Below are 26747 nucleotides of genomic sequence, written 5' to 3'. Positions count from 1 at the left end.
CCAACTTACTAAATTCATCAGCACCTTTTAGAAACACAATCGATAATTGTGTGATTGTTAACTGATATTTCAGAAAAACTATGGTGAATGTACGATAAGTATCCATAGTAAAAAATAAATAATGAAATGGCAATATAGACTTCACCATAATTAATGTACCGTACTTGATCATTTTATGTGTAATGGGGAGAATTTGCATAAAAATTTCAATTTTAGTCCTCTAAAAAAGATTGGACAGACAATAATAGTCTAATTAACAACATTGGAGTAAAACAAAATAAACTATAGGGTTATCTTACCTTGACATTTCTAGAATTCGTTCTCAGAAGTTTACGAACCATCAGAAGTGCAAAATCAGATTCTTGATCTCGTTCATGTATCTACAAATAATATGTAGAATCATGATTTCAATATTACTATTCTAACAGTAGGGATAAAGGGGATTAATTTCAGAATTAATGACAGAACAACAAATTAATCATGTACCTTAATAGATCTCAGTTTATCTTCAGAAGACTGGTCACTTTTGTATATCCACTCCACATATATTACTACAAGCACTATAAACAAGATACCACTACCAGGCAATGATATGTTTTAAACTTTTTAATATAAGTGTATTTATACCTACCTCATCTAGTATAACATGTGTAAACTGAGCCATACTCTTCTCTCCTACTATCTTTTCTCTTAATACACCAGTAGTACAATACAATATACGGGTATCTTCTGATGCTTTACGATCTAATCCCACCTATACACATAAAATTGGTTACATTTCTAACATTTTAAATTTATAAAGCTTTGTCAGATTATTATTAATCCTGATCTGTGTGACACAATAATAATACAAACAACACTGAGATAATATATGTATGACAGAATATTCACAATTTTAACATGTTTTAATCATGTAGTAAAAGATTTATTATTATTTAAATAGTAAGTAAAGTGGGTCCACATTGAGAACATTCCACATTTCCAAATATATATTGATTGAGGTTCTGCCAGTTCCAAATTTATTTGGTAAAAACAAAGGAAAATACCTGATATCCACAAACAGTACCAAGAGCCCAGCTTCTTTCATTACAGACACGCTTAGCAATGCTCATAGCAGCAATTCGTCTTGGTTGTGTTACTACTATATTACAGTACCGGTTCTCTTTAGCATAATGATCTAATAAATATTGTGGTACTTGAGTTGTTTTACCAGAACCTGTGGAACCTTGTATAACTGTTACTTGATTACTTTCTATTGTAGCTATGATCTAAAATAAAGTACAAGAGATGAAACAGATAAAAGGGTGTTCCAGGAAGTAAAAACCAAATCTATCAGGTTGATGACTTTACAACAAATATCTATGTTATTTATTTGTATTTGCTTGTGGCTGCAAAGTGCACATGGCTTGTAAAGCCATGAGAAGAAACTAGAGAATCCTAAGAAAACTGCTTCAATACTAATGTTGCCACCATTTTTAATTTTAGCATTAGTACAGGTAATCATTTTTGGGTATTTCTTTTCCTTAATCAAGTGGCTTAACAATAGAAGCCAAAAGATCAGTATTTTCCTCTATAATTCAATAAAATAGTTCTAAATGGCTGGAAAGACTGGTTAAGAAGAAATGGGATTTCTGATGTAGTTACATGACCTAGTTTTTTAGTCATCAATGTCAATTCAATGCAGCATTCTCAAACATGGTCTATATATAAGTTTGATTATTAGACTTATATACCTCATCTCTATGATTTGATATAGGTAAATCTATCTTAGTTTGTTGTGTAAACTGGTAGTTTCTATATACATCTGTAGCATTTGCTGGAATCAAATCATCTGGCATAGCTACTGAACCAGATACAGATCCTGCTATTGTGCTGTCTAATTCCAGTTGTTCCATTATTCCAGTGACACTTTCAACATTCTCCTGTCTAGTAGGCTAAAATATATAATCAACTAGTTTATCACCTACAAAACATCGGTACTGAAAGAACTGATATAATTCTACCGAAGTTTAAAATTTAATTGACATTGATAAAAGGTTTCGGTTGTGAAAGTTGGGTGTTGATCTGAGATCAAAAGGATTTCACGCAGTATATTCTATATTATGTGTCATACTTACCATTGTATGTCTGAGTAGATTTTGTTCTTCTTCTTCTTGGTAAACTTTGGCATAATCTCTTTGATTAATATACGCAGTTCTAGATAAATATAGAAATGCAAAATATTTTTATAAGTTTATCAATGATCTCATTGTTTTATAAAAATTATATAGTTTTTATTTATTGTTATTAATTGAGAGAATGACATTTTCCCCCATGGTACATTTAAATGCAAGAAGGATTAATACTATTAACAGGGGATATTCGTAAATGTACGCTAATATCATTATGAAGTAAAAGCAAGTTGCTGTTATTTTTAATACAACTGGGATATCTTGACCACTACTAGCTTTAAGAGCTCCAAATTGCGAAGTTTGTCATTTAAGGGAAAAGAATTGACTGGAATTTTTCTTACCCATGCAATAAGCCAAGGTGACTCAAGGAAGGGTAAGACGTTGGCTCACTAACCTGGAGGTCCTGTGTTTGATCCTTGCATTGGCCGAGAAAGGTCATAAGGATTTTCCAGCATGCTTCCCCCTTGTCAGATATGCAGGACAGAGGGCCTGACATGGGACGACATATAGTAGTTTGGATGGGCAGGAAAACCAAGGTTGCGTGTACACATCGGCCTGCATGTAAAAGATCCCTTGGCATTTGGAATTCGACATAAGAGAAGGCCGTAGCGTTGCTGTCCAGGCCAAATTTTCCTTGTAGCACGCTCTTCATTAGCCCAGTAGCGGAGCAGATCGAAAAGTAGGATGTTAAACCCCATACAATTTCATTTCTAATTCATGCTGAGCCATTGTTGGAGAACAAGTTATTTTGTCCAAGGTAGTTCGGAATTTAGAAAGAGAAAGAAATGAATGTTTGACGTTAACTTTACACAAGCTACATGTAGGTCATTTCGAGAGTATCATATGGTTCAATTTCATTTAAATATTTCGCTTTTAATAGTTAGCAGTGGGAGAAAGCACACAGGGTTGGACACGCAACCCTCCTCCTTGTCCAGTACAAGACCTTCTGATTTCACACGCACTAGACCCCACCCCCATAGCCCAAGCTCGGGATTTCCATTGCCGATGGGCTAACTTAGGGTTAGGGTTATGGATGATAGTTTAAAAAGAGTTGTTATATTAATGATAAGAATGTAAAGTTTTATTAGATGATATATACACCTTTTATCAGGATACAGAACGGCGTAACCTGGTGCTTTGGCGACACGCGCTTCACCGGTTTTTCCATCAAAAATCCGGCCACCTGTTTTGCTTTTAGGTACTGATTTTACTGGAGCTGACGGTTTCTTTCCTACGACAAACCAGTCGTCAATCTGATCAAGGGTAACTTCTGCTATGCTACTCATTCTGTATCATTATACAGAAATAACTGTCAAACCTCTTTCATAACTCTCTTTTCTAGTAGAAATGATTTTTTTAGTGGATTACTGAAGACGAAAGTGAAAGATGTGATAACTACAAATAACGGATTGCATAAATATACGAAACGAAGTAGGAAAAAAAAAAAGAACGAAACGAAAATAAATTTCTTTGGCACTACTTTAAGTACATTTTTGATTTATTTTTCTATAGCCGTACGTTACTGTTTGTATTAGCTACAGGCATCCAATCGTAGCTAATACAAACACATCACAGTATCTCAACGTTTTTTAGCTACTTTCTCGTAGCTAAGTAACGTACGGCTATAGAAAAATAAATCAAAAATGTACTCGTAGTGCCAAAGAAATTTATTTTCGTTTCGTTCTTTTATTTTTTCATACTTCGTTTCGTATATTTATATATATGGACACAGATCACTAAAGATTTCCCCATTGACTCCAATGTTAATTCTCGTATCTTAAACCGGCTCTAACTTTTTCCCACATTTTCGTTGGGTAGAACGCTTTCTACCACAGATGGAGCAACATGTGGCAACCACTTGCCCAAAAGCACGTATGAGGTTCTTCATGAAAAACTTGAGATACACAAGCTGGAAGTAGAGACAAGTAAACATGCAATTTCAGGCCCTACATTTCAACGTAACCAACCTCTCAACTCTTGTATCCTTCCGCATCAAAATTATGAATATTCACCAAAACCTGGCAGAAAATGTATTTTCAAACCCTTTTCCTCAATTCTACACCAAAACGTCAACAAAAATCGCCATGCAAAAGGGGGAAAAAGGAAAAGGGAGAGGAAGACTAAATAGCTTTGGCCCTACGGCGTAGGAATATTTGGGGGTGACGGCGTAGGAATATTTGGTGATCCGTGTCTTATATAGTTTCACCTGGCAAACTTATTCATCTAGTATTAAAGGACAATATTGGTGCCAGTCATTATCACATGTGATAGAACTGGTTAAACACATTCCAAATGTTATTTTATCACAGAGATCATTGCTACGACAGAGGCGTAAACAATGCTTCAACAATCGGAAATGACGAACGCAAAAGGAAAACACGAGTTATCCCTCTATATAACTGACTGAAGTGACGAGTGATAACAGACACATGGGCGCATTTCTTCTGCTCTCTAATAATTCCTTCGAAGACCAAAAGTTGTTATATGAGACTGTAAGAGTATATCTGACAATTCAAAAAAGTAATTGAATGTCATTAGATAAGAGAACACGAGAAAAATAGAAACAGTCCGTACATTCGCGGGTGTTTATTCATTCTATACTTATAAAGTGTTTAACCAGTTTTATCACATATGTGATAATGTCTGGCACCAATATTGTCCTTTAAGACTAATTAAACAGGAGTAGATTAATCACCGGAATCACCGAAATTCACTTACAAACATCGGAATTCACTTACACACACCGGAATTCACCAGAATTTATATTGAAGATATCAGAATTCGCCCGCAAGACTTCCTATTTATTTATATTTTGCATAAATGTTAATACTGAATTCCTTAAAAACACCTAAAATCACCGAAATTTACTTTGAAATATAAACACCGAAATTCACTTACATTTAATATCGGAATTCGCACTCAAGACCTTAATAATAATACTAATAATAATCTATTTATAAAGCGCTGAATATCCAATAATTTATAATTCCTGCTCACCAATATTTTGCATTAAAAATAAATTACTTTAAAACTTCTAAAATCACCGGAATTCACACCGAAAACGTATGAACACTGGAATTCACTTTCATAATATCGGAATTCGCACTTCAGACCTCCCTAATTATTAATATTTCACATTAATAATAAATTGCTTTAAAACACCGAAAAGCACCGGGCTTCAATATTAAAACATATAAGCATCGGAATTCACTTTTAAAATATCGGAATTCACACTTAAGACCTTCCTATTTACTAATAGTTTGCATTAATAATAAATTACTTTAAACACCGGAATTCACTTTGAGAAAATCGGAATTCGGCCCCAAGACAATTGTAATTACTTATATTTTGCATTAATATTAATACTATAATACTTGAATGTGTCTATTGTAACAAATAGAACGAAATAAAAAAAATCCCATAAAAACAATTCAAGAACTCGATCATTAATACGTCTAGCGAGGCGGTTAAAAAGATATTTCCTGGTGGTCAACTGGGTAAAACAATATGATTAGAACACAGCGGTATTCTATGTAAAATGTCAAACCAAACATTTCTCGAATGCGGAGCAAAACTTCCCCAGTGTAGATGACCTAAGTTTACTCGAAAATTAACTCGATAAACGATTTTTAAAATCGGATAAAAATTTTGACCACTACAGGGTCCACAAGCTAAATAACGTGATTTTTCGTACAATCAGAGCCACAATCCTGGAAGTTACGGTCCGATATGCGCGAATATCGAATGGAACCAAGATCGTTGGGATATAAACACATGTTTTAAGTTTCGTCAAAATCGAATAACAATTGTGACATGTAGAGCGTCCCTTGATATTACATATTATACTTTAACACTAATTATTTGCGTAAAGAGCGGCAGTTTCACGAAATTCGAACTCAACCCTCATTATAGTGTAACATGGTGATTATATTCGAACATTTTTTTTTTTTTTTAAATCTGATAAAAAAAAAATTGTGATCTCTAGAGGGGCCACAAGCTAATAATCATCTTCAAAAGCTAAACACGTGATTTTTAGTACAATCAGAGGCCATTATCCAGGAAGTTTATACAGTCCGATATGCGCAAATGAAATATCAAAAGGAACCGAGATCTTTCATCAAAACCGGATAAAAATTGTGACCTCTAGAGTGTCCATAAACTACATTAAAAACGTACAATCAGGCGGGTCAATTTCGAAAGGAAGCTAGATATCCTTGGAATATAAACCTATGCACTATATTTCAAGTTTCGTCAAAATCAAATAAAAATTGAGACCCGTAACGTGTGCCAACCTTGATATTACATACATGTACCTTAACACTACATGTATATACTTATTTGAAACAAAGATGTAGATATGAGTCGTCAGTATTTCAGCCGCTTTGAAATAAAGTGTTTATTATTATTATTATACATCAGCCGTAACTTAGATGTTTAATTAGGCGTGTCCCCCGCCGCCGAGATCTTTCTTCACAAATTGAAACTAAATAACAAATTATCTTCGGTCTACACTAAGTCAGGATAGGCTCGTCTTGGTGTAGTTGGTCTCTGAGAGTGATATAAATTTCGAAGAAACCATTGCAAATAGGCTGCAGTAGAAGAACTTCGGATTCACGTGAGCTATGAAAGGTCATTCCGAGTACCACCTCAGGAAAAAAAATCCAACAAAATCGGCTTTGGGCAAAAACGTTACATACCAGGGGCGGATCTAGGATTTTCAGAAAGCCCCCCCCCCCCCTTGGGAGAGCGAAGCACGACCCTCGGTGGGCGAACTGACGGGCAATCAACCAAGTTATCAACCGGCTCGTTTCGGACTAAATGGGGATCACTACCATTTTAAGTATATTTGTTCTCCTTTCCCGCGAGAATATATGGGGCAAAAAATTGTCCGCCACCACAAAAAATGGGGGGGGGGGGGCGTGCGGCGGGTGTGCCCCCCCCCCCTTGGATCCGCGCGCACAGCATACGTTTTGATTTACGTACCCATTCGACACCTAAATTCCATCCTTTTCTCACTTGGCACATTTTTCGGCATGCTGAGAATGTATTTGTGCATTATCGTCAGATTTGAGTAAATTCCCATGTTGGAAAATTCAATTGTCGAGACGCCCCACCACAACCCCAAAAGCTAAGCTATATCAGCGCATTTATAACTGCATGAAATTTATTGCACAATCTTAACATGTATCGACAGTGACAACTGCCAGAAATTTTCAGTGGTGGAGTAAACTTGTCAGGCGTCCCTAATTACCCGCTCGGAGTATTGGGTTAATATTCTGAAATACTAACATAATACTTCAATTATGTTGGGTAGTATTGAGTGATTCTTCCTGCCGTCCCATCCAGATCCCACACCAAGGTGAGCCCATTTTACTGACCGTACGAGACTTGATACCCCAACCAGATACCCCCACCCTCCCTGCTGGCGCAGAGAATATTTTTTCTCTCCAACATCCATTGAAACAACCCCATTTTGGCTCACTAAACTCTAATCCTATACATGTATACACCTAAATGAGCAGAAATATTGTCACAAAGCTTCTGATTTTATCAAATTCGCATGTATTTCCCCCGACCTAACGCCAAACTTGACTTTGTCTCCACCTTGAACCCCGCTGCTCAAATTCCTGGACACGCCGCTGCATTACAAACTAACCACACTTCCAACCGTTCCCTCAATATCTGTGAACATGATTTCCTCCATAATGGAATTTGAAACAAGTCTTTTCAATTAACATTTAACCCCAAACTGCTTATCTTCCCCACAAAGTCAAAATGGCGTTCATCCTACTAAGTCTCACAAGTATGGTGAATCTTAATAGTCAAAGCCCGTCAGCTCAGACCCATGCCTAAGCTGGGCTTTGTTAATAGTTGGGCTAATAATATCATGCATTAAATATATTAATTATGGTGTTCAGTGTGTTTATAGTTACTTGCAAATTGATAATGCATTTTGAGTGCGTAAAGTTGAGGATAACTTAAATAATGCGATTTTACAAGCATCATTCATATTGAGGTCAGATACCAAAACTAATTCGTCCATAAAAGGGTGCCCAAGGAGGAATGCGGTGGATTTTTTTCTTCAAGTACTATGTACACACATCCTTACAAATACAAAGATAGGTTACCAGGCAATGAAACATACGCCCACAGCAGCTAAGTCGTCCGTGCAGTCAACAAGAGTTGTAGCATATTTTTTTCTATTGTCGGTAATGAAACATTTTATAGTACACTAAAATCTGATTAAGAGTAACAACTGGGTTTGTTCCACTCAAAGAACGACGAAATCGACACGAAGTAAAATTGCTATACAAAATTATAAATAACCTTACTCCTCCCTATCTTAAGAATCTCATTAATCTGGAACCAACAAGTACATATTCATTTCGAAATACAGATAAAATAAAAGAAATTCGATGTCGTACTGAATTTTTTTCTAAATCATTTATCCCATCCAGTATAAGAGAGTGGAATAAACTCAGCCCCCATGTAAAAAACAATATTTTTAACCAAGTCAACAAGTTTATTGATATGTCAAACAGATTTTAATCTTGCTTACTAGTTGTTTAAAATACAATATTAATTTTAAATTTACGTAACAATGTAACATATAGTATATATTGTACATTCCCATCCATCTCATATGTATTTACACTTATAATATGTATGTGTTTGTCATTTTAACTGTGTGTATACACCCATTTTGTTCCTTTGTTTTAATACTGTGTAGGCCTATGTATATTATCTTGGGAAAGGGGTTTTACTTAGGCAAAGCCTGTTCCCAGATCCCATTCAGACATCCTGAATGAAAAAATATAGTTTATAAAAAAAAAAAAAAAATCATTAAGTAATTATCCGAAAATCATTAACCCCTAACAGACACGCCCAAAAATGCCACTCCCCCCATCTAGGATAGATTAGCGGGCACTGTTCCCGTGGTCCAAAAAATTAAAAATTGTGCCAGGATGCATAGAATACTAATACCTAGCACGTATGGGAGAGGCGATAAACTGCGGTTGCAGGAACCATTGTCAGGGGTAACCCACCACTAGACATGTCTGTCAGAGTGTTTTTGTAATACCTGAAGATGTACGGCACACAGCTGTACGATTTTCATGTGGTACACTTTTGAGTTAATCTAGCCTAGTTGGGGGGCATTGCATTTTGGGCGTGGAATACCACACCCACCACCAGAAACCTGGCTGACTTACATTCTGATGATACCAGATATACATGCATTAATATGATATAGGAGAAAATTGGTACACTTTTCAGCTAGGTTACCCCCCTGGGCTCCCGCTCTAATACGGCCTTCGCCGATACGACTCTCGGTATCAAGGGAGGGAAGGAAATGGGGTTTAAGGTCATTTCGGGAATAACACACGGTCGATTCTTTATTTCAATAATTCGCTTGCGCGTATGGGTCTTTAGTGGGAGGAAACCCACGAGGTTGGACAGGCGACCCTACTCCTTGCCACGTACAACCGGGGAATTGAGGGAATAACTCGCTTGTGCGTAGGAGTCTTTAGCATGGGAGGAAACCAGAGGACCCGTTATTTATCACTGACCGACTTTAAATTACGTTTGATATAGTTACATTCATATGTATGGATAATACTGCCCAAATCCTGGTCACTTGTGTTAGGTTGGGGGTCCACACATACTCATGGTCCCGCCCCATCATGGTTAATCCGACACTGTGAACCCATGTGGACCTATTGCAGCACCCGAACGGGATGCTGGCAGTGTGCGATCCCTTGGATGTTACCGGCTAATGTGCAGGGCTTGTCATACCTTGCCCACTTCAAGGTGTCAACCGTGGCATATTTCTGAGTCTTCCTAGATTTTTAGAAGCTACATTTTATAACCCATGTTTCCATTCTGTCAAACTCGATTTTTTGTGTTTGAGAGAATAGATCTGGGTGCGTTAACTCGATTGTGAAAACATCATTCTCAGTCTCACGTACGTGCCATCGTCGTGACCTGATGTTTTTACGTTTAGAATTGCAAGATTACCTTTTTATGAACAATATCTTTGTTCGGGATATCTGAATAGGAAAAGGCTTAGCCTATGTAAATTCCATCTCCCTAAGTTTATATAATACAAAGATTGAACAAACATTGCAAGATTCAAGTGTATCTCTTAAGTGAGATTTAAAATCATCATTTTCTAAACATAGCTTGCGTCACCTCGTATCATGTGATGGACGTTTTCATGGTTTCAATTAGATCAGATCGCCGTTTTCATAGTTTTATTTGTGTTGCATCATACAGTGTTTTCTAGGTGTTTGTGTTTCATCGTACAGACATTTTTATTGTTTGTGTTGCATCATACAGACGTTTTAATAGTTTGTGTTAATCATGCAGACGTCTTCATTGTTTGTGTTGCATAGTTATTTTATATCGAACGTATTCATTATTTATATTTTCATTGTTAGTTTTATTCAATACCAATGTACATTATATAAATCGCTCAATGACATAAGATTAATAAATTACATTTTCGCCCTAAGCTTACCAAGAACAAGCATTACAATTTAAAAATTCTAATACTCGTATTTACGGAATTTGTTTCATAGCCATTTTCCGGCAAAAAACGCCCCTAACCCTACACCTTAATTAAAGTAAGTACATTTTATAGTTTTCTATTTTTACAACTGTTACAATTATAATATACTTGTTCATAATTATATACAAGAAAGGAGGTAGGTATATTTTATTTCAATAATTCGGTGGTGGGCTAGGGTTTTTAGCATTGCGATGAAACCAAATAAACCCCACTAGGTTTACCAGCCGAGCCTAGAGAGAGAGAAATAGGGTACAAATACAAATCAAGTCATTTCATAACTAACATAATGGTATAATTTTATTTCAATAATTCGTGGGGGGGGGGGGAAGGGGTCTACAGCAGTAGAGGACAGCAGACGCCCATTCCGTTAAGTTTTAGGATTTATGATTCTAATTTTCAAATATTTAATTTCAGATCAATCCAGCTGGTCAGAGTGTTCTTGACCTATTTGAGAACCAATGGATGACCAAAGAATCTAAACTTGTCACTGAAGCTGGACAACCATTCACTGTTAGGGGTTTCCATGGTGACTATGAGGTCAAGGTTATATATAATGAAAAAGAAAGACCTAAAACAGACGACCTTCACCCTTGATCCCAATGATCAAACCATTAATATGTAGAATAAATGTATTCAGTATTTGACAGTAAATTAAATATATTCCCAAAGACACAATATAAAAATATAAGGCCAAACTTTCATATCCACATTACGACAGATGTCCAATTCTAGCAACAAAATATATCTATTGTACCCGTATCTTTTATCTTCCACTAATTATGTACAAGGGCTTTGTACATGCATTTTGGTTATAAACAAAATTATAGACCATATAAATTCCGGCAAAGGGTTTAAATCCCTATAATATTATCCCAAAAAGGACTTAAGGGAGTATACACAATGCCACTTTCCATTTACGGTAGATCATCTGGAGGAGATGGAGGGTTGGGGTCAGATCAACTTTAACCTGTTACTTTACTGTTTGTTTTACACTTTTTTACAGTATATAAAGATTTCATACCCATTCAAATTTCACACAATGAAGAGGCTCTGTAATCTTAATCAGCCAAAAAAGAAAAAAAAGACATATATTCCTTGAGATATTTTATACAAAGATGATTATGATGTGTAATTTATACAAAGATGATTCTGTGATGTATTTACAATGAATTTATTTTGATTTATATACAATGGCAGTTTGGCAATGATCCCCAAGGTGACAACATGATACAACTTAAATGCATGAAGAAGACATGAGATAGTTTATTGCATGTTTGATTGATTGAAATGAACAGCGACAAAAGACCCTGCAACGTATTCTCGAACTCAATCAACCTAAAGGCTATCATGACATAGATGTTAGTTTCGCCATCACCATATCAACTTTCTGTGAAAATGTTTTTCCATGTAATTTTTCTACATCTACAGCTTGAAATGTACCAATTATTTTCTGCCATTTAGGGTTTGTTACTGCTGGTGATGTGTCAACAACCTCGGAAGGATCTATCTCTTTTAAATACATCTGGATTTTGTTATAGGCTCCACTTCGAAATGCTAGAATTCTGTGAAAATAAGTTATTTTTTCTATCAATGACAGCACAGAATAAAGGAGAGAACCTTACAACATACTATTACCGGTACATCTGACCATAGTAGGATGGTCATTTAAAAACCTATGTGAGAAAATTATTGATTTCTTTTAAAACTGTTTGGAACATGATTAATGTGATGTCAAATTATATATAAATTTACACTACATATACTCAGATTGTATAAATAGCGGAATATTAATATTAATTGGAGGGGGGGGGGGGGTCTATAAAGGTATTATTTCAATTATATCAAAATGTTTCTTTACTGTTCACCATTAATTTTTCATGAGTTTGACAAATTAAGGAAGTCAACTAACAACTGCTTCAAATTTACATTTTTGCCCATTAGGTATAGTGGTAATATCAAATGCTGATTTACTATTCAAATATTCTGAAAAAAGCTGTTTGAATATTCATTACAGTTCAAAAATATTCAAATTAAAGTATTTATAAGAAGACTACTTTGGAAAGAAAGTTTATTTTTACTTACTTATCACCTTTAGGTGAAGCCATCATTAAGGAAGCAGCTGTACCATATAAATCTATATCACCAACACCTACGTTAAAATTAGTTGATACTACTGTCCATGCATGGAACTTGGCTAACTGCTGTACAACTTGTATATGATGCTGAGATATCTGTTAAACATTCAAATATAAACACAATTACATAACTAGATCAGATCATTGACATCATCAATGTGTTAATGTAATGCGAGAGGGTCAAATAAAGTTTTATAGCTCATTTCTGGACTAATAAATGGTAAATGTTTCTTTCAATATTTCATTTGGTGCACAGTGGTCTATAAAAGTGGGAAAACCTACAAAGTTAGACACTCCTTGTCATGTAGAAACTTGGGAGAGAATATGTGACTGGCAGAGATAACATGTATTAAGAATTAGTGTACTCCGACCACCGTTTCGTTCTTTACGGTTTAACATCCGCTTCCACCTTGAATTAGACCACCTGCCACCCACCCACCTGTAACCGTACAACAGAACTTTAAACAAATACTACACTAATCAAGCAAAAACAATCAAAACACTGTGTATTTTAAGGCATCGACTTGTCAGAATAAAGCTTAAATATAGAATTTAAGACAATACACAAGTACCGATTCTCATTCTATACATTGTAACATTCAAACATACAATTATAATTCAGTGAAATATATGACATGTAATTGTGGTTCTATACCTACCTGCCATAATATTAAATCTTGTAAAGCTTTATCTTCAAATGATAGAGTTATAGTACGACTATCTTTTAATATAGCTTGTATCGTATCAACTTCTATAATCAATACTAATGATGATCTGTAATTTGAAATAAAAAGAAATGAGTTCGGTTGCAGCAAACTTTGAATCCACATGCTAGGGGTATTTAATGTATATTTTTACCCCATACCCTGTTTTCTGACTATTTCCAGGGAACACTGGAACACATTCATTTTCAGGTCCACAGGTCTTACTCCTTTTAAGTCTAAACCATGAAATGCACATTTGGAAACACCCCTTTATTTAAAATCCAAGCCAGGACATGTATGTCTACAGCAATAGCTGTACACTCTAGCCAAATAAAGAGTATGTAAATCGTCCAAAGCAAATAAGAATTTTACCTTACAGCCTCATAGCCATATGCAGTTATATTGATACGAACACTGCATTCTAATGAACTATTTAAACAACTCCAATGTGCTGTTATCTGAGGATCTTGAATACATAAAGCCAATTCATCCAATACATGCATTGTCCTGTAATATACATTGTTCTTAAATGAAAAATTCTGATATTTTCAGTAAATTGTAATATCAATAATCCATAGATGAGATTCTAGATAACCTTTAGTTTTAATGAAAGGCTGATACAAAAATAGTCTTTCTATAATAGACAAACAACACACACACCCACAAAATTATTTGTTGATACCCAGGTGTACAACTAAATACTGTCAAAGATTCTCCCCCCTATTAGGTATAAATGATATTTTCTTACCTTAATCTAAGAACAGCATGTTTTGTCTGTTTAATAATCTGTTCTAATAATGTATCCCTGATAAAATAACAAACAACCATATCTCTATTAATTTTATAATTTAATGATAATTGGTTTGGAAGTAGAACCAGCAGTTGCCATGCAAGATACGCCCAAATTTTGCAAGAGATGGATATAGAGTACAAGCTAAAAAAATAAACCATGATTTTTCGTACAATCAGGGGCCATAGTCTAGGAAGTTATGGTCTGATATGCACAAATATCAAAAAGAACCAAGATCTTTGGGATATTTTAAGTTTCATCAAAACTTCACAACCTTGGTATAAAATACTTTTACACTATTTGCGTTCAAGGAGCGGCCATTTTCTCCGGCAGTTTCGATTAGATTCTTCTGACATTCGAACTCAACCATCATCAGTGTGTAACAATGATATATTTATTTAAGTTGGATGAAAATTGTGACCCCTGGAGGGTCCACATACTAAAATCGCGATTTGTTTGTACAATCAGGGGTCATAATCCAGGAAGTACAGGTCCAATATGCACGAAAATCAAAAGGAACAGTGATCTTTGTGATATAAACACGTTTCAAGTTTCATCAAAATTGGATAAAAATTGTGACCTCTGGACATTGAGGGGATTTCGCACGTATATTCCAGATATGTCCGACGCTATTTTCCAAATGTCCTAAGTTGTCCGACCAGGAATATGCCCAATTGGACATCAAGGTATGGTGAATAATATTCAAAATTCCAAAATTAATATAGTGGACTGAGTGTATATCTACCACTCAACCCGATTATCGTTGATAATAGGGTGGATTGATTAGGTAATTAAGTGATCAACATACTTATCGTACACCTACCTTGATAAACTAGTTAATCTGCTTTGGTTGGCTGACTTAATCCTTTATCGGACAATTCATCAATCAGAAGTCATTTCAAGTTTCGTCAAAATTGGATAAAAATTGTGACCTGTTGAGTGTCCATAAACAAATTGTGGGTGGACGGACGGACAGGGGCGACAACAATATACGTGGGCATATAAAAACATATTTCACCTATCAATCACTAAGTATTTACTCTTCTTTACATTTTGGAAAAAAGCATACCAACTAAAAGAATTTATTATGGATGTGATGTAATTTTTACAGCCGTATAAGATATAATAAATACTTTATATTTTATAGGTCTGCTTTGTTGACAAATCATGTGTAAAAGTATGCTAATGTATTCATCTGAATACAATAGTGGCACTTTTTGAGTGGAACAGGAGTTGCGGTAACAATGGCTATGAAATGAGAATAACCAACATATTCAGAAGAATATTTCACAACAAATTTACTAACCTGACATTCATTTCTACTAGTTCCCTCCGTGAGGTTCCTTGGGGTCCTGCAAGTCTGCGTCTTTTACTCATACCTAACATGGCATTGACTGGATGTGGTGCTACATAGTTGATGTTTTTAAAATGAACTTCGCGTAATAATTGGTGTAAGGAATGTTCTAATACATGATTATGTTCTAATTTCTGAGGTGCTTGTGGTATCTAAAAGAGGAAACAAAGTATGAAAAGCAAACTGTTATGAGTTAACCTATAAAAACTACCCTTAAAGATACGTTCCCACAAAAGTATTTATTGGGTGGTTATTTCCAATTAAAGTATGGCAATTTTGGTATATATGGAAAGTAGAAATATCCAATCTTACTAGAAAAATACTGGATTCCCTGGAAAACACTCATGGAGAGCATACAGGTAAAAAATGTAAGGGTTTCCCTAATCGACAGCCCGACGATTAGGAATGTCTGCTCGCATGACGTCAAAGGTTGCACACGGAGATTGAGCACTAGATGTACATGTTGATAAACTTTATGAAGAGTTAGACGTACAACACTTTCTGAGATAAAAATCACGGAAAAAGACGAGGGCAGTGGATAATCTGAGAATTTAATTAGGCTTCGATATTTATGATAAATGGATAGTGATTAAAGACAACCTCGTCTTGTGTATGCAATGAATTCTCCTCTGACTTTGCACTCGTTGCTAAGTAGTTCGTCAACGAAGTCATGTGACACAAACATGACCTCTTTTAATAGATTTTTTAATAGCTGGGTATTCCCTCGCATAATCAGTGATTTGAGAAGGATTTGATGCAAAATTTTGATAGATTAATTAGTTTGAATATCATCAAATCACCCAGTTTGTACACAGGAACAAATTTTTATTCAATTTTTAAATGCTATGAAAATGTATGTTAAAATAAGCTATATGTACCCAATATCCTCAAAACAAATAAACAATTGAGCCATAAGGTAAATACATGTATTTACTAAGCATAAAACCTACTTTTTTTTCTTTTCCTGTATAATGACAAAGAACAATGGACAGTTGAATACCAGGAAAAGCCTGAAAGTAAAGAACACAGATATTAGACTAAAAATGTACATAATGCTCCCTATGCATAACCTTGTATGCTATAAGTTTATTGCAAGTAGAGAGAGAGAGAGAAATGGGGTTTAACATCCACTCGACCCAAACAAGGTCATTTCGGGACTAACATCTGGTTTAATTTTATTTCAATAATTTGCTTGCGCGTAGGGGTCTTTAGCAGTGCGAGGAAACCGGAGGACTTGGAGAAAACCCACAAGGCTGGACAGGCGACCCTACTCCTTGTTACGTACAACCAGGGATTCGAAACCACACCAGTTGACTCAATGACAGGCCTTTTGATACAGAGCGCACATACTAACAACTCGACCATCCAACCCCCCTTATTGCAAGTAAACATTGCTATTATCCTATATCTCAATATATACATGGACATAAATATTATATTACTTACATTTGTTATGATTTGATTACCAACCACAATATGTGGTGTGGAACTTTTGATCTGGACTGCTTCTCTAGCAAGCTAAATAATAAAATCATTATTTCAAATATGGAATGACAACTAGTTAAAAATTTTGTTTAACATTTTCAAGTCTACATTAAAACAAAATTGATTACTGGTAGCAAGATACTATTCTAATTTAAGTTTCAATTATAACAAGATGACTAGTCATCACCATCCCATGCCCTTGCACGTGTTTGGAAGGCATAAGAAAAAACAACTTCTTGAAATATCGATGGGACTAGTCCGAAGACGAAGATTCATACTCTGTTCACAGTAGCTCGGCAAGGGATGGTTGCTACTCCCTGTAAGGTTTGCACAACAACCTCTGCCTACAGCAATCAGCCGCTGTATGTTAAACATTAAGCTTATACATCAGAAAATGAAATACTATAATAGGTTGATGTTTGTACAAAGTTTCAAAAAGATTTCTTGAACAGATAATGAAATATGCTCCGGAAACAAAATCAAGACAGAAGGGCAGTCATCAGAAATTAAAATAATAGGTTGATAAATGTAGAAGGGTTATAAAGGTATCTTGTTTCCATGGAAACACAAAAATTATCAAATCCAAGAAGTTTCTAATTAGCAAAAAGCTCAAATACTAAGTCAATTTTGTTTCCATGGACACACAAAAAATATGAATTCCAGAAATTTCTAAATAGCAAAAGGCACAACTACTGTAATAGGTTGATTTGATACAAAGTTTCAAAAAGATATCTTGAACGGTTTATGAGATATGCTCCGGAAACTAAATCGGGACAGACGGGCGGTCCCCATTTCAATATCCCTCCCCAACTTTGTTCGGCGCAGGATAATAATCAATTATCGATATGGAAATGTTGATTTAAAATATTGAAGGTAGAGGGTATATTTCCATTAGCCTACCTGTGCAAACAATTCTTTACAAAAGAGAACATTTTGAGCTACTTCTAATTTATTCTGCCAATAAGCATCAGATCTGATAACTCCTAACCCTGCTGGCATCTTTAATGTTACACTTGTCAAATCCATCATTTCTATATGAAAAGTTAAAAATAAATAAATTTTATTAGAAAATTCAATATATAAATGAACTTTATTCAGTGCATTCACCTACTTTCTTATGTTCACTTTCATATATTGAAAAGGCTAAGAACTTGGCCAATTAGATGTTTCATATTTGTTAAAGGTGAATTATGTAAGAGTTAAATCTGCACATTGCATGTCTTTAAATTATCATTTAGCCATTTACTCACATGACAAGCCCATAATCAACTCTCTAGACCATAGGATGCCGATGGCTAAGACACTGAGTGGATTAGAGATTGTCTGCGTTATCTTTGTTCAAACATACATTATGTAAGAGCTAAATCTGCCTATTGCAGGTCTTTCTTTAGGCCTGAATTGTTATCTAAATTATCAATTAGACATTAATTAACTTATCCAGCTAAATCTGCCTAATGCAGGTCTTTCTTTAGGCCTGGAATGTTATCTAAATTATTAATTAGACATTAATTAACTTATCCAGACCATAATCAACTCTCAATGTCAATGCTAGCCTGTGATGTTTACTGAATTAGGATACCATTTGCTGCTCCACTTTCATTCTTGATTAAATCATGAAATGGATAATCAAGAGTCAAGACTATGTTATTTATCGTACTGACTTTAGTAATGATGATCGAGGCTAGACAGAAAATTCAATCGCTAAAATCTTGGTTCAGAGTGGTTCAATCTGACTGAAATTTTCAGCACATTCCCTTTACATTATCTAGTTTTTAACTATTATAGTGAGAACTACCAGCTCTTTATCAAATCTAGCATAATGCATCTTTAATGTTTAAGTAATTTGAATTAAATTTTCAAAATATTCATTTTTCTTTATTTCAATATTTTGAAATTATTATTTATTTAAATCTTGCATAATGCATCTTTCTGATTGTCATTTGAGGGATTGTGAAACCATTGCAAACTACAATATTCTATTGTGAATGATGGTCTATCAGAAGAATAGCAGTCTAAAAATAGTTCAATTGTTTTCAGTATTTACAAATGATGAACTGAAACTTACACAACATTGGGCATCCGCTGAAGACGATATAAATGAAATATGGTTAAAACAAGCCAGCACCACCTATAATTGTCACTAAAATCTTTTTAATGTGACTGAATCCAAGCTAAGCGACTATCTATTACTAATATTTTGTTTTCTTAGTTAAATATCAAATAATCAATTTTAGCACATTTTAGCATGGATTAAGCTAGAAAAAAATAGAAATTGTCCAAAATTATGCAAATGATGAACACTGTCAAATGATTTGTAATATACAAGTACAGTAATTGATTTAGGTATTGAAATATTACCTGGTACAGATTTAACTTCAACTTGTATATAAGCTACCCCCTCTAATTCACTAGGTATAATAACTTCTAAAGAACCTCGCGAATGACTAGTACTTGTATCTGTCTTATCATCTACAATCTTAGTCACTTCAAATGTACCTCCTTGAAAAAATCTAGATCCAGCTGAAAAGAAAAGATATGCATTTGGTTACTTGCGTCCAAGTAACAAATTGTTTTATTTAAAGTCTTACACGTTGAAAACACGAATTATTTGTCAATTCAAATCAACATTGATGTTATCTTACTGGGAAAAGGTAGGCTTCTGATATCCAATATTTAAGACAAAATAAACATTTTACCATTGGCACACGAATCGTGTACCATAGTTCGTTTCATCGTCATTTGTAACAAGTGACCAGAAAGAGCGAGGCTTGACATATTCCACAACTCATGTCATACAGCGACGCCATAACTTATCTGGAGAGCATGCTTAATAGACTGGAATAACCAGGTGCAAGAAATTTCTATTCGGTTGAGACTCATGCCATATTTCGCTCGATCTAACTGATTTGAAATTAGAGTCAAATCGGAAACAATTGACTGTAAATCAGTTTATATACAATCAGATTACATTATTATATGTGTTGCGACCCATTTGGGTCAATTTCTAGGTCCCAAATATTAGTGATTTAGCTCCTTTAAATCAACCCTGGAAAGCTTGGCTGATAATTTAAGTCCAATGCATAGATTAGTGTTTAGCCAATAATATTAGTTTCCTTAAAATAATTAAGCTCAAATGAGGTATTAGTAAACAAGATCTGAATACTTACCAGTTTTATATGTAAGATCCCCAAGAATAGAGGCCCCTACTTTCTTTAACCTCCAATTTTGACGTATTTTTAACAGCTCAATAAAATAATCATCTTGTGCTCTATTTGAGTGTTCTGAATGGGATCGTTTTAATCTTTCAGCACCACTGATGAGTACTGACCCTGCCGACACCAAGCCCTAGCAAGATAAGAATAGTTGAAAAAGGTAAATTAAGTATCTATGAGAAAAAAAACCTGTTACAGATTTTCACCTTATTGTCGAACATTTAATAACAGGTACAGAAATGGAGGCCTTAGGAACCACCATAACTTTAAAGCTTATGCCAACTAGACATGACAGTGACAAGTTCAACACAATATAATTCATAGTTATAACCAGGGAACAAAATAACTGGGTTTGCATCACATTTTGCGATCCATTTCCAACGTTACTGCGAGTCAATGGAAAAATTGATTAGCAAAATTTTAGTTGGGAATTTATAAAGTTACGAATCATTTTTATCAGATATAGTACCGTTTATTTCAACATTTAGAACCTCAAAATTAAATTGGCAATAATAAATCCTTTCACGGTTACTCTAAAAGGGGAACCTGTCTTTTTTATTACATTTTACAACACAACGTTCATTTCAGGAGTCTGTCTGTTTTCGATTGCACTTATCCAGACATAATAAATGCATGGAAATATTGGTCATGCATCTGGAAAACGTGACTACAATGCCACATGTCTTCACTCTACTCTCTAATGCTTAGTCTGATTGTAATGTTAAATAACTTTTTTACAATGCTCACAGTTTGAGATATATTGCGTAATTATATTTTCCAAAATGACAATAACCATCAAAATTTAATAATCATAGCTGGTAACCATAATTAATATTGAGTATTCATAATAGATTTTAACTGCACCTCAAATGACCAAAACGGCTAATCAAAAGTTGAATTGATTAGCAAAATCCCTGGTTATAACACAGACTTGAATGGCCGTTGCATTGTCCCATTTCTACAATTAGGGTACAATATAATAAAGAATTAAATAGACTACGATGCAAAGCAAAATATCAAAATTATCATTTGTCAATCTAAACATCTTTTCCAGGCAGATTAATAGGCTTTGCAAGATGATATCCTGCAATTTTGATGTCATATGGGAAGTTGTCTCTCCTGGTGGACATACCTGGATGGGTGTGAATAATGCCACTGTTAAAATTAACTGCATTATGTACAGTATAGCCATAAATTATATATGGTTACCGTATTTTTCGGTGTATAAGGCGCACTTTTTTTACCAGGTATTTTATTTTCTAGAAGGGGTGCGCCTAATACATAGTATTAAGCAAATCTTGGCTTTTCTGTGTGTCAACATCGAGGTCTGAAGTTGATCATATCGACAACAGCAATAAAGATGGCGGCCATTTCCCATACCGATATCCCGTATACCGTTAGTCATAGACGACAGTGGCAACAATATGGGTCAATAGCGGTTTAGTGTTATTAAAATATCTGCAAAGATATCGTAAATAATTAGATGACATATTTTTCTGCTATTCCGACATTCCGATGTCGTCATTTTTCGTCCAATAAATATGGCGGCCATTTAAGATACGGTATCGGCTTTTCCGTATACCGTTAGTCATATTTCTATTATTCCGGCTTTTCCGTATACCGTTAGTCATAAACGACAGTGCTAACAATATCTGCAAAATTATCGTTAATATTTCTATTATTCCTGCGTATTTGATGACATATATTTCTGCTAATCCGTTTACCGGTACAGTTAGCCACTGTCGGCAATCCAAACAGTGTGTCGTCAACGGTGATATCAGTCAAGTTGACGAAAAGGCGGGGCTTACGACAGACAAAGAGTTTTCATTGGCTATTAGAAGGGTAATTTCCATTGAGCACACGCTCATTATACCATAGGCTATGGGTATTGTCTGTTACAATGACAGCGTTAATGGGCGGGATTACAGTTAAACTGACAGAATACCAATTTTCTCTCAATTTGAGGATAACGTGCGGCGCTCCACCTATTAGCTTCTTTACTAGGTTTCATGTCGGTAAGTTTCCCCTTCATCGCCCTCCAACGTCTCACGTTTGACTCCCCCAAACTAAATTCACGACCCGCGGCCCTATTACCGTGTGCTTCAGCGTAACTAATTACCCTCAACTTCTCCTTAGCGGTATAAGCGGTTCGTCTCGTAGCCATTCTGAATAAATAATTTTTAAGAATGATGGAATGTTCACTGGTGTTTTATATACATCGGGGTGTTTTCTTTGAGCAAGACTGTCTTTTAGTAACCGTTTTAAGTTACCGACGGTTTTCATTCAACATGGATTCAGTGATTGGCCCATTGTTATAATTTACCAGTATAGTTAATTATCTACCAGTGAGTTGTTATCGTTTTCTTTATGAAGTCGTTTGTAGTTGACAAAATCATTGTTTCTTTGATTGGTATTAAAAATGCTATTGTATTATTTTACCGGTATAGTTAATTATCTACCAGTGAGTTGTTTCCGTTTTCTTTATGAAGTTGTTTGTAGTTGACAAAATCATTGTTTTTTTGATTGGTATTAAAAATGCTATTGTATTATTTTACTGATAGATCTAAATGGCTACAATCTGGGTATTGTCATGACGCGTGGAGTGGGCGGGGCAACAGACGCTATCGTTTGTCAGTTGTTTGCATAACTTGGAGTAAACTGGAATTGTTGTTTCTCTTTTACCGGTAGTCAGGATTTAATTTGTGAGTAGCTGATCATGATATATTATTTCTACAGGTATTATTTAATTTGTTTATCATCAAAACCGATTCATTTATCACAGACAATTACTCACGAATTTAACACGATGTAATAGACGGCCATGTTTGTTGTGGGCGGGACTTGAATGACAATTTCACTACCGTACGAGCAACAGAATTACAGCTGAAAGTTATGCAATAATGCAATTGCGTGTTATAATTAATATAAACAAATGTAACAAAAGCAATTTATTTCATAAAGAAATATAATTATATAAAGCTTGATACGGCTAAATATCGGTAATTATTATAACTGTAAACAATAGAGTTTGACCTAGTTACTGGAGATCGCAGGTGGATTTGTGTCAAATATGTTATGGCACGAGTTTCACACGCGCTGGGAAAGGGTGCGCCTAAGCCACGCATATTTTTTTTTTCCTGAAACACCTCTGCCAAAGTCGCCCTGCGCCTTATCTACGCATGCGCCTTATACACTGAAAAATACGGTAACTAATTATCAGAAGTACTTTTCACACGACCATAACCACTGACATAACCTTCTTTTCAAAATATTTGCATCTATTTGAATGTTTTAACACATACATAATACTTACCCTTTTCTTAGCTAATAAAAGAACGGATGGTTTATTGTCCGGTTGATCTTGTGAAACTGGGTCAGCTACCATGTAGCGTTTCTCTTTAATAATATTCAACACATCAGTTAATACAGCCATTTCTGTAAAAGCAGCTCTGAAAAATAGAGAACAAAAGCCACAGACAGTTGAATAGAATGTGGTCTGACAGTCCATTAACACTTTACTTTGGTCATTTTGAGACTAACATATGGTAATATGAGGAGAGAATTATGTGCAATCGGTAACTCCCACAAGCCGCAAGAGAGAGAGAGATAGAGAGAGAGAGAGAGAGAGAGAGAGAGGTCCACAAGACACAAACTAGGTCATTTCAGGACTAACATATGGTTCAATTTTATTTCAATAATTCGCTTGAGCATTGGGGTTTTTAGCAGTGGGAGGAAACCGGAGGACCCATGGATAACCCACGAGGTTGGACAGGCGACCCTACTTCTTGTCACCTACAACCGGGGAATTCATCCACAACCAATTGGAACCTTGTTGTTTTCATAACATTCAAACAAGACAGATAAATGGAACTTGATTTGATAAATCAGAACTACTGAATGTTGATCTACATGTATTTAAATTTATGATGTGTGGCCATTCATCAAGACAACATATGGACATGGGGGTAATTCTCAAAATTACATTATTAGTTACTTTTTAATGTTAAGAAGTTATTTCTAAAATATATTTATGTGCAACTAAATTTTATACATACTTTAACTTGTTTCGAACTGAATCCCATACCCATGACGGCTGTTCGAATGATGTCAGCACCTTCTCCTCAGCTTCATCTTTTTCACCTTCTGAAGTAGGTTTACCCTTTTCATCACTTTCATCTTTGTAAAAATCTATTTTATGAGCAAGTTTGGTCAGGTTTTCTGACATAGACAAGGGGCTGAAGATAGAAAGCATGTTGATAGTATAGCATTAAACTTGGGCTTTTTAATGTTTCAGAACAGTTCAGTTAGGTTTGTCATTCACTAAGTGGAAAACATCTGTGGCAAAGTCACAGTGTACACTATCTTAATGAATTTTAGTCATTTAAATGAAAGAGAGTAATGTAACTTAATGTCCAGTTGTATACTCAACACAAAATTTGTCATTTTTGGACTAAAATATTTCACAATCCAAAAGATTAGGTAGGCAATCCTTCTCTTTGTCAGGTAATAGCCTGGGATGGAAACCATGTCACTTGACTAAATGACAGATCTTATGATCTAATATGCATGCATTTGACCACCAGGCCACCCAAACCTCTCTGTGAAATTTGTTGTAAGTTGTATGTAGTAATGATTTGAACACCACGTAAAATCAACTGCAATGCTCTTGTTGTGGCAAAAGGAAACACGTAGCAAAACTATTTTATGCCTATTTTGCAAGGGAACTTGGAAGGAATGAAAAGTGTAGGTAGTAGTAGTAGGCTAGTTCCTTTTAAAAAAAGAATAATATGCTGTAGAATTTATTTCAAAATGACCTACACAAAAAACAAAAGTAAATATTTGCTTAACATGCACTGCTTTTACAAGCCCCTAGAATGTTTTAACGATAATCTGGAAGCTACACGTTGACATGCGTTCCTCAAAAGCTTGCCATAGGTAGCAGTACCAATCGATAAATTAGTGCATACAAAGAAAACTATTTTTGGAAAATATTAGAAATGGCAACTATCATCCCTATGTTATTGTAGTATGCGCAAAGAAACCTTACAGTTCTTTAGTGAACGAGGAAAATTGTGAGTTGTCATTGTCAATCAGCGATAATGGCGGCTGTGTGTTGATTCGATTATTCCGACTCACGTAAAAGACATTTAGGCTTTCACAATTACAAAAAAATTTGCAGTATTATATACACAAATTTTCAACAATATTGTATTGTCAAGTTCAATACTCGCCGATGAAACAAAACAAAATAGAACAAGCAGTGTAAAATCAGTGTTATCTTTTTATTAGCAGTCTCAACAATCGCTGATCAATTAATAAAACAAAACAACTATCAGACTCACATAAAACGAAAAAGAAAAACCAGCTGTTACAAATATATCACACAAATGTTCAACAGTCGCCAGACCAAGTCCGAAAAGTCGTCAAGTAAAGTCCGAACCGTCGTCAAACTGAGTCCAAAAGGTTGTCTGTGTTGATTACGAAATGACGCGGAACTGAAATGACGTGCTACACTCAAGTAGACTCTAGAGAATATTTTGAGAGGATCGAGGATCTTTAAACAATATAACTCTTGATTATAGAGCAAAGTGTGGTGCTTGAGCAAAGCTCTTTTCCTGTAACACAGGAGTGTAACTGAAACTGTCACAGACTGTTGGTTTTAAAAAAATTCATACTGAGCACAATGGGCAAAACAGGCAATGTGCATGTCAACAGTTGGAGTTATCTCCCCTCTGTCAAATCTCACCCATCCGAGATTTACGCGTCTTACCAAATTAATCAATGACGTCACATATATGACATCAATGAAAATAATTCTCACATTTCAGTAATTTCAGTAATTTATCCAATAAAATCAATTTGGAAAAACAAAATTATTTAACATTTTTGCATCACTATTTTACTTTTAGAAGTTGATAAAAATTGTGCACTAAAGGTCTTATACATGTTTTAGACAACAATCAGCTTTGCTCTACTCAGGGGCAATGCCTTTAACACATTATATCTTATCTGGTCCTTTATGTAGTAGAGCAATGAATATAAATGTACACTTAAGAAGTTTTGTATTTTAATTGTTGAGCTTTTTTGTTACTTTTCACATAAAATTTCGGTTCAAAATAGGCGTACTTGCGGGTATAAGAGCTAACCCTGCATGACCAGAGCAACCAAATGAGATAAATTAAGAAAATGTATATTTACGGGACATATATTTCCTGTCCATCAAGCTTTACTTCTTGAATTTTACTTTCTAACACTGGCTCGACGCTAACAGTGACTGAAGAAACGGCCATTTTGAGGACGTTTGCGTCTTGATAATCAAATGTAAAC

The 26747-nt window shown here is 35.0% G+C and overlaps 2 protein-coding genes across 2 annotated transcripts in view; both read right to left on the bottom strand.

The window, feature by feature from the left end:
• LOC126821109 (ATP-dependent RNA helicase TDRD9) overlaps nucleotides 1-3554 on the bottom strand; it is a 35330-nt gene extending 31776 nt beyond the window's left edge. Inside the window, exons 1-6 of the mRNA XM_050549434.2 lie at nucleotides 3273-3554; nucleotides 2118-2196; nucleotides 1734-1934; nucleotides 1047-1268; nucleotides 632-754; nucleotides 300-380 (exon numbers count right to left, since the gene is read on the bottom strand). Of these exons, the coding sequence (XP_050405391.2) occupies nucleotides 300-380; nucleotides 632-754; nucleotides 1047-1268; nucleotides 1734-1934; nucleotides 2118-2196; nucleotides 3273-3457 (891 nt within the window). The 5' untranslated portion in view covers nucleotides 3458-3554. The remainder of the gene's footprint in view (nucleotides 1-299; nucleotides 381-631; nucleotides 755-1046; nucleotides 1269-1733; nucleotides 1935-2117; nucleotides 2197-3272) is intronic.
• Nucleotides 3555-11831: 8277 nt separating this feature from the next.
• On the bottom strand, nucleotides 11832-26718 carry LOC126821115 (mediator of RNA polymerase II transcription subunit 17). Its single transcript, XM_050549440.2, has 14 exons — nucleotides 26619-26718; nucleotides 24476-24655; nucleotides 23734-23869; nucleotides 20376-20553; nucleotides 19567-19728; nucleotides 18109-18239; nucleotides 17170-17241; nucleotides 16674-16733; nucleotides 15676-15875; nucleotides 14328-14384; nucleotides 13952-14086; nucleotides 13535-13649; nucleotides 12823-12971; nucleotides 11832-12302 (listed from the first exon to the last, which is right to left on the bottom strand). The coding sequence occupies exons 1-14, from the start codon at nucleotides 26708-26710 to the stop codon at nucleotides 12086-12088; spliced, it is 1884 nt and encodes a 627-aa protein (XP_050405397.2). The 5' UTR covers nucleotides 26711-26718; the 3' UTR covers nucleotides 11832-12085.
• Between the last annotated feature and the right edge of the window lie 29 nt (nucleotides 26719-26747).

The sequence above is a fragment of the Patella vulgata genome, chromosome 5, assembly GCF_932274485.2.
Source record: "Patella vulgata chromosome 5, xgPatVulg1.2, whole genome shotgun sequence".
Classification (NCBI taxonomy): domain Eukaryota; kingdom Metazoa; phylum Mollusca; class Gastropoda; family Patellidae; genus Patella; species Patella vulgata.
Note: the sequence above shows the minus strand (reverse complement) of the source record. Positions and strands in the feature narration are given on the sequence as shown.

Excerpts from the sequence above, each read along its gene's own strand:
- LOC126821115 (XM_050549440.2), bottom strand. The coding sequence starts at position 26,710 with ATGGCCGTTTCTTCAGTCACTGTTAGCGTCGAGCCAGTGTTAGAAAGT. Across the intron at positions 20,554-23,733 it reads TTTTATTAGCTAAGAAAAGG|GGCTTGGTGTCGGCAGGGTC; the intron begins GTAAGTATTATG and ends TTATCTTGCTAG. Across the intron at positions 12,303-12,822 it reads GCTTCACCTAAAGGTGATAA|AATTCTAGCATTTCGAAGTG; the intron begins GTAAGTAAAAAT and ends TTATTTTCACAG.